A 12,288-nucleotide genomic window follows, 5' to 3' on the forward strand; every position below is an offset into this window, starting at 1 on the left:
ATGAAACAGCACTTAAATTAAGGGGACAGCGTGATGTCTGACAGCTCCATCGACTGCATTAATGAGGTGGAAAAACCATGTTAAACATTTGAATGGCTTGCACATTATGGTGATTGACAACAAGAGCAACGCTGTAATTTATGTCTCTGCGGGGGAAAAATGGTCCGAGCGAGGGAATCATTTCAGGATGACAGTTGTTAAATGGAAGGAAGGCAACAGTTAGTGTGTCAGCACAGCATCCTCGCTGGTACAAATGCAGAAAGGAAATACTGCAAGCGATCACGTGGTGATGCTGAGGTGGAAACGCATTCAATTTTTTATGAGTGTGCCTAGAGTGTAAAGATAGGACTACAATGATAACACTTCTCAGCATTTTTATCTTTGGCTTTGCTTGATAATTTGCTAAGAGGCAGGCAATGGGGATCCTCATTCTGTGGGGATAATGGCAGCCATCACTGTAGGCACATTCCTCTCAAGACATGAGATTGAATTTAATGAAGTCATGCTTATTACAGCGCGCCTCCTTACAATGTTACTGCTTCTTTGTGGAGATTTAATCCTGTAGACTGCAGCGTAACAGTGAAATATGTCTTATCGGTGCTCAGGGCTAACATTCCAGTCTTTGGCATGGGAGCCTGTCTGGAAGGTTTGGATGTGATGTCAGTATACAGCTGAGATGCTGTAACTAAATGGTTGTGAATGAACTGGCCTGTGCATAGACAAAAGCCATTTTACACAGAGTGAAGCTTCCAGATCTGTAGACTGGTGGATTAATGTCGTTATCGAGTGTGTGATTTGTGAATAACACGCAGCCAAATTACATTTTGTAAGCCTTCTGGAAGCTTTCTGTCAGCTGCACTGATCCAGTGAAAGCTCTCACCTTAAATGTATCTTAACCGAACAGGAAAACTTGGAGATACGCAGGAGAAAAATCACTTTAAAGCAAACACAAAAGGCAACAGTTACAGCCCAACTGTCAGCTGCATTCCATGATGAAATTGAGTCATTCAATCCACCTCCTGAGTCAATATGATTAGCCATGCTGTCCCAGGAAGCAGCACAGTCCACCACTGGTGCTGAATTTACCCTCATTAAGCCTTTCTCCTTCTCCAACGGATTTCAGGCCTCCTTCTCTTTCTTTCGTACCATTCTCATCGTCTCCTAGTGCCCCCACTCCTTCCCTCCCTGCATGAGCTTTTGGGCTAATTTGAAACCCAGGAGACAAAGGCCTCTTTGAGTCCCGTCAGTCTGGTCACAATGCCAGCGTCAGTGCCCAGGCTCCCTCCATTTGCCTGCCACACACACTCCCCCCAGCACCCACAGAAGTACCATTGGAAGGGTGTCATTATCTCCCATACATGGGGCAATTTACACTCCAGCCGCTTTTATCCAGCCAATTACCGCTGGCCGGGGCTCATGGTGCTGCATCAGGTGTTTATAATGGGAATGGCACCTGCAGAAAGGCCATCATGGAGACCACCAGTGCAACACCAGCTACATTAAGCTGTAGATCACATACGCAGCAAACACTACATTCGCTTTTCTCTTAAATTTCATGACTTCCGGTGGAAGATTTAAGAGGCACAATGTTTTTGCAGAAAGTAATAATCAAGCTGACTCTTGGCAGTAAAGTTTCATAAACGGGAACTCACACTCTGTTTCAAAATCATGTCTTGTGAGGCACATCTGGCTTCCATTATGCCCAACTTATACCAACTTAGACGCAGAGCTGAGCAGCAGCTGACCTAATTATAGTGGAATTTGGAGCTTTCCGGAACTTAAGTCGTTTTGAGGGACATGCCATGTTTAAGTCTTTTTTCGCTAATCTCAGTAAGTAACGCTGCTGACATCTTTCTCAAGCAGTGACTCACAGAAATCAGCAGTGATTCCTGCAGCTGCCTGCCAAAGACTTCAGTCTCACTCCAGAGGGGAGCCCCATTTTAACTTGCCCCCCTCCCTCCCAATTACACTGGAATTACCGACTTGACCTGCAAAAACAGAGGACTCAGCTAAATCTGCTGTGCACAAACACGGGAAGATTTGGAACACTGGTGGGTTTAACTACCACATAGTGAGAGCATTATACAGAGGAGGGAAGAAGTGCTGAATGTCATACTACAGAATGCCAAATGTGAAGCCCAGAGGACATTTTTGATTCTTTAAACAAAACAACTTACTTACTTAACTGGATCTACTGGTGCATGGGTGAAGAGGTATGCATGGAACGGGGAACAATACTGATGTTTCTGCACCAAAATGCAGTTGTGGTTAAGTGTTGTTGGAACCGAAGAATCCCTGCACAACATACTGATATGATGCAACAACTAAGATCATACAGAAAACGGAGCATCTTCCTGGTGCAGTCTGTGTTGTTCCACGCACCTACCTTGAGACGTGACTTCTGTCTAGCATGAGCAGTCTGTTCCTTCTCTTCTTAAACAAGTTGCTACTTCAAACCCCCTAGTTATTATTCCTGCCTTTACTTGGCTGTCAAGGGAGCACGGACCAAAGAAACTCTAAAGGTGCGAGGCTCCCTCTGCCCTCCTGTCAGACTCCATTCATCTCTTTTCATCCTTTTATGTCTCCCTGCCTTTGTGTCAAAGAGGCTTCCTCAGAGCTCCTTACGCCTCTCAGTCAGTGTAATTTCAACCTGTGCTGCTCTCCTGTTAAATTAATCTGCTCATCACCACTTCTATCATGCAAAATCACACATGCACGGCCACTGGCGAAGCCACACAACCCACGCTCTGCACTGCACACTTGTCTCCTCTAATAAGGTCAATTAGCTGTGAGTGTATGTAAATGGCAGTGAAGAGGTCAGACATTGTCCAAAGTGGGGCGCAGACAATAAAGGTTAGCATTATGAAAGTTAGAGAAGCTTAATGGAGGAGAGTATGAAAATGTTTGCTGGAATTTGTAAAGAGCATGCTTCGCATTAGGGACATGGCTTCAGCAAAACAGGTTTCGGTTAACAGCAGGCTGGTGAAGTGCATGTCTGGGGTGGAGTTCTTATAATGAGGCATGTCACTTGTGTCACAGTTGGGCTAACAGGTAAGCACTATTGTCATGGAACAGTTCACACAAATGTGAAATATCATTTGATTAATTTGTCATGTAGGAGCACGCCATCTCTTGCAGTAGAGCATGTTTCCCATGGCCTCAGCATTTTTCTTCTGCCTGTAATTATAACTCCACCCTGCCTCACAACAGGAACGGAGAACATCACATTAAGCTTGAAGGCAAGGTGTTGCTTCAGTCAGCCTTGTCTGTGTCCTACGAACATGTGATTAGTCTTGTCTTAGCATGTCAGAAACACACCAGTTGTTGAATTTCCCATCACACCCTAAATTAAAGAGACATAAACAGCAATATTGAGTCATCAGGTATCACCTGTATCAGAGGTGGATGAATGTGGGTGCAGCACTTCATGTTAGGCTACAGAAAACTTATTTGCCTCTTCACTATTCTTTGCACCCAATAAAAAGTGAAAAGCTGTATATCCCTGTTTCCTCCAGGGCTCAACCACACAGGGCTTTAGATGGGTCAGCGATCTGTTATGTCTTCTGCAGCTTCACAGTTAAAAAAAAAAAACATACTCAAACACACCGATTGTTCTCAATAGCTGCGGGCAAACAAGAGTACACACGACCCTCTGCTTCAACCCAGAAGTGAGTTCATTTTCAAAGTATTGACGCAGGAAGAAGATCGCCACGATACACAGTCTTCTTTGAAGTGACTATATCAGCCGTCTTGTGTTGATGTTTCATCAGCTGCGTCCTGTGATCCACATCGAGCTGACTGAACTGAACATGTTAAACTGTAACCCCTTCTACAACCCCGGAATAATTCAGTTCTAATTCTGGTTGTGTGTCCCCGACTCTTACCTCTCTCATGTCCTGGGAGATGGTGTTCAGGCGTTCGTTCTCAGACTGGGTATTGGTGAGGATGTTGCGTGCCTGGCGGAGCTCGGTCTGCAGCTCCAGGACCCTCTGCTCGTAGTAGGCTTCCTTACAGGCCGACTCCTGGATGAGAGACTCCTCGCGGCTCTCCCCATCCGCTGCCACCTTCCTGTGGTTGGTGTAGGCTTGTCCAAAGGCCTGGAGAGACAGGAAAGGAGGAAAAGAGCTGTTGCTTAGAAGCTATAGTGCAAAGACAAAGACAGGTAATTTAGTGGCCAAACTAGAGATGTATTGAAATCAGTGGATGAAGCATTAACTGGTTATTTGTACTGTTATTTGCACCTGAAAAAGTTTGCTTTGTGATTCAGCCATTTTAAAGTGACATTAATCTCTACTACTCTGGTTCAGATGGGGACTGGGGCTCAAAAACCTCCCAAAATACTGCCGTCGGCCTGTAGAGATAATCAGTTAGGCTCCATCTGGGCCTCATCATCCCGTCTTCCCCCTAGCTCCCCCATCCCTCCCTCCCCTACCCGCAGGAAGTTGGCCTCCCCTGCACGTGCTCTGAAGTGACTCCACAGATGGGAAAACCAAACAGGCAAAGTAGAGCAAATGGCCGAGTGTCTGGGCGATCATGAGAGGCCTGTATTTTAATGCTCTTAATACCTTAGGAGATCATAGCAGAGTATGGGAAGGTCATCAGATATGATTTGATTTTTACGGATTGTCTGAAGAGGATGAAATTCATGAAGATTAAATAACTAAAGAAGACATATAGGCTTCTGCCGTCTGTCGGGAGATATCCGCAGTTGAAAGAAGATCAGGCATGTAGTTTGACTGCAATATGAAAGCATAGTTTCACTATAAATAGTTCTGCCTTAATTTTGACCTTAATTTCTTAATGGCCTGCAAGGCAGCACAATATGAAAGGAGAGTCAAACAGAGACAGACAGAGAGGCAGAGACAGAGCGAGACCTTAACTGCAGCAGAATCTAGGTTAGGCTACTCTCCGCCTTCTCAAAATAATCATCCCCCTGATTACAGATTTCATTTCCAATCCTGTAACCACCAGTGATCCAATGGAAATTCTGATTCTCATCTCGCCTCACAGCTCGAGCACTGGCAGTAATCTGAAATCACCTGAGGCGCCGAATCTGACCTTGTTTGCAGCTGCAGAGCACTCTCTCGTCTCTGTGACCTGCTACCCCCTTACAGCTGCACGTGACTGGCTGCTGCGGGATTTTCTCTGTTTGACTGCGTATCGTATTAATCCCAGTAATTCCTTTAGAGAAAGGAAAATCTGGAAATTTGCATTAGTCGAACTGGCCTACTTGCAGGACTTAGACGAATATGCGTAAAACTGTTTCAGTGGGTTACAGGAGTGCGTGACATCATGTCTCGTGCAGGGTGGCTGCGGTATCTCTCAGATTCCAGGAAAGATGACAACCCACATGGGGAGATAGCAGGGATGAACAGATAAACCCTCATACCGAGATGCGATGTGCTTTATTTAGAAGCAACAGCAGTTTGAAATGTTGCAAACTGTGTCAGTAACACGAGGAAGCAGACACATGCCTGATGGTGCGAACTTACCAAAGAATGTCACGAGACTGTTTCATTTCTACAGATGAACTGATGACTGACATTTTCAGTGGGTCAAATACCTACTGAGCCAACACACAGGAGCTGAAATTAGGTCATGAATCGATGCGTTGAGTGACTGAAAATAAATAAACTATTTTGATGACTGACTTAAATTAAATGTTATTTTTGCAGCCAAATATTGTAAAATGTCAGCTTCCCAGCAGTGAGGATTTGCTGCTATTCTTTGTCTTATGTGATTATAAACTTGGTATCTTTGGGTTTTGGACTCTTGGTCGAACGAAACAAGCAATCTACAACCATCATGTTGGGTATAAGGAAATTGAAATGGACATTATACACAGTTTTCAGACATGTCATGGACCAAACAAACGATTAAGGGGGAAAAAGATCTGCAAATTAAATGAAAATGATAGTAAGTTGCTGCCCTATGATTTTCATTGACTGCACCACCTGTATTAGTATACAACTGCTACACAAGATATGTCATTTTAAAATAATAAAACAGCTAGTAATCATGGCGCCCTAACCAATGATAGGTGCTTCTATAATCTTATCGCCAAGGTTCAAATGGATGTTTATTGACAGCCAAAGTCTCTGTCAATAAACACCTACTGCCAGTAGCTTTAGATAAGAGTATCTGTTGAATACCTTCCCCATCACCTCCCCCATCTCCAAAAATCACACCATCAACCAGCATTTGATTAGAAAGTCATTATGAGAGACAGGATTAACCCAATCAGAAAAGGGGAATCCCATCATTGTAATCTCGATGTATAGTGGTGGATATTGAAGGGACTCCAATCAACCCAAACTAAGAGGCCTGTCCTTCAAACAGAAAGTAGACGCCGTAGCCAAAAACCCTCTGACCCAGTGCCTTTAATCTCAACTCTCCAAGCGTGGGTTTATGCTACTTTTAGGGGAGGGTAAATTGGGGACGCACGCGACCAAGCCTGTAATCCCACAGTGAGCTGCCCACCCAATTTATAATTCATCTTTATCTTGCCATATGTTGCAGGTTTTTTTTTACATTGGACATGCGAGTGTGGATTATTAATCTCTCGTAAAGCTAATCAAAGGCAGGTCTTTAATCATTAGCTCACTGTCTGGACTGGATTTCCATGCGGACAGCTATGGCTAGCGTTATGATGCAACATAAGGAAAAGTCAATAATTTAAGAGATTTATCCCTCTACAGAGCCCGGTGTCTGATTCCAGATGAGTGCATACATGATGGACTGAGGTTAGGCACCCTGCTGGGCGGGTCTGCCATGTGGAGATCAAAGTACATAATCACTGATCAAAAGCATCATGTGATTGAGGATGATTGATATAATGAGACGAGTCATTGCTCATCTCACTTCTTTTTCTCTCTGCCGTCAGAATTATTTTTATTACTTCCCCATCAGAGGCTCTGACTGTCATAAGATCAACATATGGGAACTTTCAAAGGTATAAATAAAGACTCGCGCGTGGGTGCATCAACGCAGACTAATTTAAGGAAGTATGTTGCTATGCCTGCTTTCTGAGTTTTAAGTAATACCTATATCAAAACACTGGTTTCTCTGGTAATAAGGTTTAATTTACACCCAGGGTTTTAGTTTAATCCACTATCCGCAGGTTCATTTTTCAGCAAAACAAATGTTGCTACGTGACGACGGCGTGACTGCTTGTGTGTTTGTGTTCAAAACATGTTGGAACACGGTCTAGTCGTTGTGTCGTCCTTTAATCTGACCAAAGACACAGCCTGCAGAGGCAAAGTCCACTGATTAGAAGGTGAGACAATCAGGACTCAACGTTCAATCACATCTTATTGCTATGTGATCCCAGTTAAGTAATAAAGGCAGAACGCTAAACATTGTGTTCTGAGGGCCACAGCCCTGCTGCTAATGTTCAACACCTTACATGGCGCAGGGAAGCTAAAGCAGGGATAAAAAAAGGTGACAGAGTTCACTGTGGTTTCCCCCACTCAAATCCTCCTGTGCATGTTTCTTTGATCCGTTGAGTCAAGAGCACAAGGGAGATGGGCTTTTGGTCTTTGACAGGGAAGATCGATACTGCCAGTCTCTGAGGCTCTGTGGAGCTCAAGGAACCGAATGCAAAGTTCTATTTTCAGTTTCTCTACTGTTAGCAGAAAGCATTGTTCTGTGGCATGAAGTGAGAATAGGAAGCAAGAGATGTATCCAGAGATACGGTTACTTCAGACCCTGAAGAATAAAACAACTGGGTACATACACACACATGGTCCGTACACAGAGCTTGATTTAAGCAAGAGGAGTATTTCAATCAAAACTGGTGAGTTATCTTGAAAACCCTTGCCTTAAGACCAAAACCCAATTAGGAAACTCTCCGGATTTGGATCTGATTCGTCTATCTCTGGTCCGGCTATAATCATCTCATTGTTAAAGTTTCCATTTAGCCCCCTGTGGTCTCACAGCCTGGATTTAATAAGAAAATAAAGCTTGCTGCAGGAGGAGAGGCAGACTGAAATGGAGAAATGGAAACAGGATAAGACAGAGAAAGAAGTCGGACAGCTTCTTTGTTGCTGAGCCAGATTGAAAGAAGCTAACCTCAACCATAGAAGTTATCCACATCCTTTACTTAGCTGTACGAATCAGGGACCCAGTGACCATTGTATTTTCTATTGGTTGATACGTTCTCAAAATAAAATGAAATAAAAGACATGCATGAACACAAAAAACTTGGGGAAGAATAAAACCAAAATTCCAGACCAATAAAACTGACAGGAGACAGGTCAGTGAAAAGCAAAAGAGAATAAGAATAGGAAAAAAATGGAGCCAACAAAAGTCTCATTTAGTGAGAATATGTTTTGGCACGGTCTCATCTGCATGCTGTGGGGGAAATTCCCTCATTGGACAGAATAAAAAAAAAAGACAGTGAGATACACTGACTTTAAAGCATAATGCTGACATGATAATCTCACTAGATGATGCCAGATAGGTCACAGCAGGGCGTGCCTACTCTGCAATACCAGACGACACAGCCATGAGATGCAGAAATGTGATATCAGAATGCATTTGGCGAGACTTGCAAACTAGAGTGGGCTGATGCTGAGCTGAGATTCTCTACAGTCTCTACAGCGGCATTCTTGAGCGATGACAAAGACGGCCTGTGACGAACGCCGAACAATACGACACTATGTCATTTAGATCAATTTAGTTAGTCATACAGATGGTGAGCGAGCTGGGGTTGACCCTGGACGCCAAAACAGTGTTCTTGCAACACTGAAGGCCAGTCAGTGTTAGAGTTGTCATTGTAGGCGATCGCGGAGGAGGGGAGGAGGAGCAGGACGAGAGGAAAAAACACACTGAATGGATTCCTCTGCCTCGTGAATCGCAGCTCACGTGGAGCCACACAGTTAGTAATGATAAACAGAGACATGCTCTCTTTTGCCCTCTTTCAGTCCGACTCTTCTCTTTATTCACAGGCCACTGTGCAGCCAGCGATGTAGAGGAGGCAGATTGCTTCGAGGTGTGTGTTGATTCTATATTTAGCCGTCCATCAACAACTGTTCATAACAAAGATCTCTTGGGGGATGTAGTTAAAAGGCATTTGGTGAACCAGTGGCTTCCTGCAACACATATATGACCTAGACTGGCGGTTGACCCACTATTCTACACAAACCAGCCTCACTACACTTTAATTCATTTATTTCATTAGGACATGATAGCTCAGTGTACTGTATTCTGTTTGGAATTCAAACCATGTCACGTGGCAGCGTATGCTTGTTTTAGTTAACTCAATTTACTGACAGCACTGTTGCTGATTAGCGCATGTTATGCCAAAGCCAATGACACTTGCTATAATGAGTAACAGAGAAGCTAATTATTTACCTCAGACTTTACCCCTCAGTGGGATGGAAATTGAAAAGACAGACATTCTCTTTCATCCCTCGGCAAATCCGTGGAGGTTATGATTAACTCTCCGCTGGTTTAAATTCTCCCCTTCTCGCTTTACTGACAGTTTCTCACCATAACAGTGGCTCTAAAATTTGGACCTTCCAAGCAGGAATTTATTATGGCAAAATTACAAGAGGAGAAATTCTGGAGCAAACTTGTCATATTTAACAGTTCGATGTATGCGAGGCGTTGTATGTGCCAAACAGAAGGAGAGAGGAGAGGGAGAAATGGAGAGAAATGCGAACGAGGGAGGCTGAGATATTAGCTGTTGCCTGGCGCACAGCCACATTGATTCACTGCATAGCACAGAGCTGTTGGGCTATTATTCACACACAGGCCTGGACAATTTCACACACACACATACACACACACATCCCATTTCCAATTTTCCCAGTGTGCCCTGCAGTCAGCCATACTGCAGCACCTGGTGTTGCCGTGTTGAGGCTTGCTCTCCCTTCTGGAGATAAAGCAGGAAGAGGCGAGTGTTTTCATGCCTTGTAGGGGCTCCACCAACACTGTATGCAACTCATGTTGTCAACACGTACAGGCGATGCACAGAATGCCAAAGGCAAGGAATAAACTACTGAGAATATAAGAAAGCAGAGGTTAGAGAAATACATATTTCGTAAAAAAAGAAGTTATTTAGCCTCGAGTGGACTGGCTGACCTCCTAAAAACAACCACAAAGCTGTGCCAGATTTTGGATCTCCCGAGTTGCAGGGCAGGACAGGGAAGGAGAGAACACCAGGGGGGATGGAGCCATTGGGAGAAGGTAGACCCATGCAATTAAAGCACACACATGTACGCACACATACATACATACATACATACATACACACACAGGTCTCTGCGTACAAGCGGTGTACTAATCAGACTCATGAGGCCCTTTACACGCCTCGCTGAGGAAGTCGTCCTCAACCATAAAAAATATCAGAATAGCCTAATTGGGCTGCAGGAGCTCTACACACACTTTCCCAGCTAACATCAGGCTGTAATGATTAAGCAGCAGTTTCTGCTTTCATCAGACCTGGCTGGGGAAAACTACACTTCATATTTTATTCCGACTTTACACAGGCCACTAATCTGAAGTCAGCATTAGAGACTCTGTGTGAAGTCTGTCTTTGTTAAGATCAGATGTCAAGTTAAAAAAAGCTGCATCTGTATTCATCATACGTCTACAAAGACAAGAGCCTTGAGAAATTATATCTCATTTATAAAGGTGAAGCACCAGCAAAGAAAGGACAATCGAGCTCCACGCTGCCATTATAGTGTCTGTGTCAGCCTGAGGGTGCTATATAAGTGTTCATGGACTGGCTGCTGTGTTATTACAGGGTAAAAACAGTCATTATGTTTCTGTCAGCGAGCTAAAGAACCCTGGGCTGTGCACAGTTTATTTAGCCTTCAGTGCATAAGAGTAGAGTTGTTCTTCTACCAGCATAAGGACGCATTCACACTGGTGCTATTTGGTCCGCTTTAAACAAACCCTGGTCCGCTTCCACAGATAGTTCGGTTCGTTTGGAGTGGTGCGAAAGCTCAGTCAAGCCCTGGTCTGCTTGAAAACTGAGGGGCTCAGTTCACTTGCAAGTGAACCCTGGTGCGGTTCGCTTACAGTGGAAAATGCAAACGGACTATCCAACAAGATCCAACCAAAGAGAGGATGGATCACATATCAGCGAATACGCCAGTATATGCACCAATCTGAACTCCAGAATTTATTTTTAAACCTTAAAAGTAGTTACAAAACTGCAGTTTTCCCAGAAATCAATTTTTCTTCCCCCTTCTAAAACAGTAGCCTACACAGTAAGTTGCGCTGTGCAGCCACTGGCAACTACTGTTTGGAGCAATAAAGAGGAATTGATTTCCAGTACATAGTGTAACGTTAGCTGTTAGCAAAATGTCTGCAATTATGCCATATTTTACACCCGATAAAAGAAAGTTCTAGAGCATTCATTCTGTGTATGTATTTGTTGCTGTTTTATAAAGGGTTCTGTATCGTTCGGGTATCGGAATCCCTAACTGGAAGTAAAAAATGGTATCAGAGCATGTCTATAAAGGACAGAGAATAAGCAGCATAATGAGAAAAGGTCATTTTCATTCCACTTATGAGTGAAATCTAAGCTGAGTCTAAAAACAAACCATGTTCCACTATCAACATTTACAGAAAAAACATATTTTAGTGGGGTTAAGTGCCTCCTGTGAAGGCTTGTCTTGACTCACGTTACTGTTTTTGTTTCTTTTATGACACCATGAAAAATCATCTGTTCTGTCTTGTGCAACCAGATAGATGAACCACAAGGTTTTAAACTATACTTCTGTCTTCCGTTTTTAATCTTAGCAGTCAATTAATCACAAGGAAGCATCTGTTTATCCCCGGCTGTTTATTGGCTCTATTGTTCAGCTGCTAAATCTGCTACAGAATGGAGGAAAAAGCCAACGTCTCAAGGGAGAGCAGGGATTCAATGGGTCTGGTATATTGCACCACCATACCGGCGTCTGAGCCGGAGTCTGAGTGCTTTATCATCGGTCACATCACGACAATGTTACATACCAGCTCCAGTTCTGGGCATTCAGAACCTCAATCATTTGCAATGCAAAGACCGCCTTATCTGTGCCTGGCTGCAGTCAGCCTGTCGGTTCCCCTTTCTGCCTGACACTCCGTGGCTGGATGAGATCTCCCAGGTCCACGCGCCGGCACCCCAGGGGAACAGCCGTCGTTATGGTTACAATGCCAATTACAGTGACAGAGCGAGAGGCGTTCAGTAGAGGCAGGGCACTGACACAGATGGCGGTTTCAGAGCTCAGCCTTGCACAGCTTGCTCTCCTCCCTCTTTCTCTGGCAGCAGTCTTCACCCGTGTCCCATGCCTCTCC

The 12,288-nt window shown here is 44.1% G+C and overlaps 1 protein-coding gene across 2 annotated transcripts in view; it reads right to left on the reverse strand.

Moving 5' to 3' along the window:
- LOC126403023 (protein bicaudal D homolog 2-like) overlaps positions 1-12,288 on the reverse strand; it is a 45,232-nt gene that overhangs the window by 22,095 nt on the left and 10,849 nt on the right. For both annotated transcript variants that reach the window (XM_050065417.1, XM_050065416.1), the window contains exon 2: positions 3,885-4,097. In XM_050065417.1, the coding sequence (XP_049921374.1) occupies positions 3,885-4,097 (213 nt within the window). The remainder of the gene's footprint in view (positions 1-3,884; positions 4,098-12,288) is intronic.

Source organism: Epinephelus moara, chromosome 16 (assembly GCF_006386435.1).
Source record: "Epinephelus moara isolate mb chromosome 16, YSFRI_EMoa_1.0, whole genome shotgun sequence".
Taxonomy (NCBI): Eukaryota; Metazoa; Chordata; class Actinopteri; order Perciformes; family Serranidae; genus Epinephelus; species Epinephelus moara.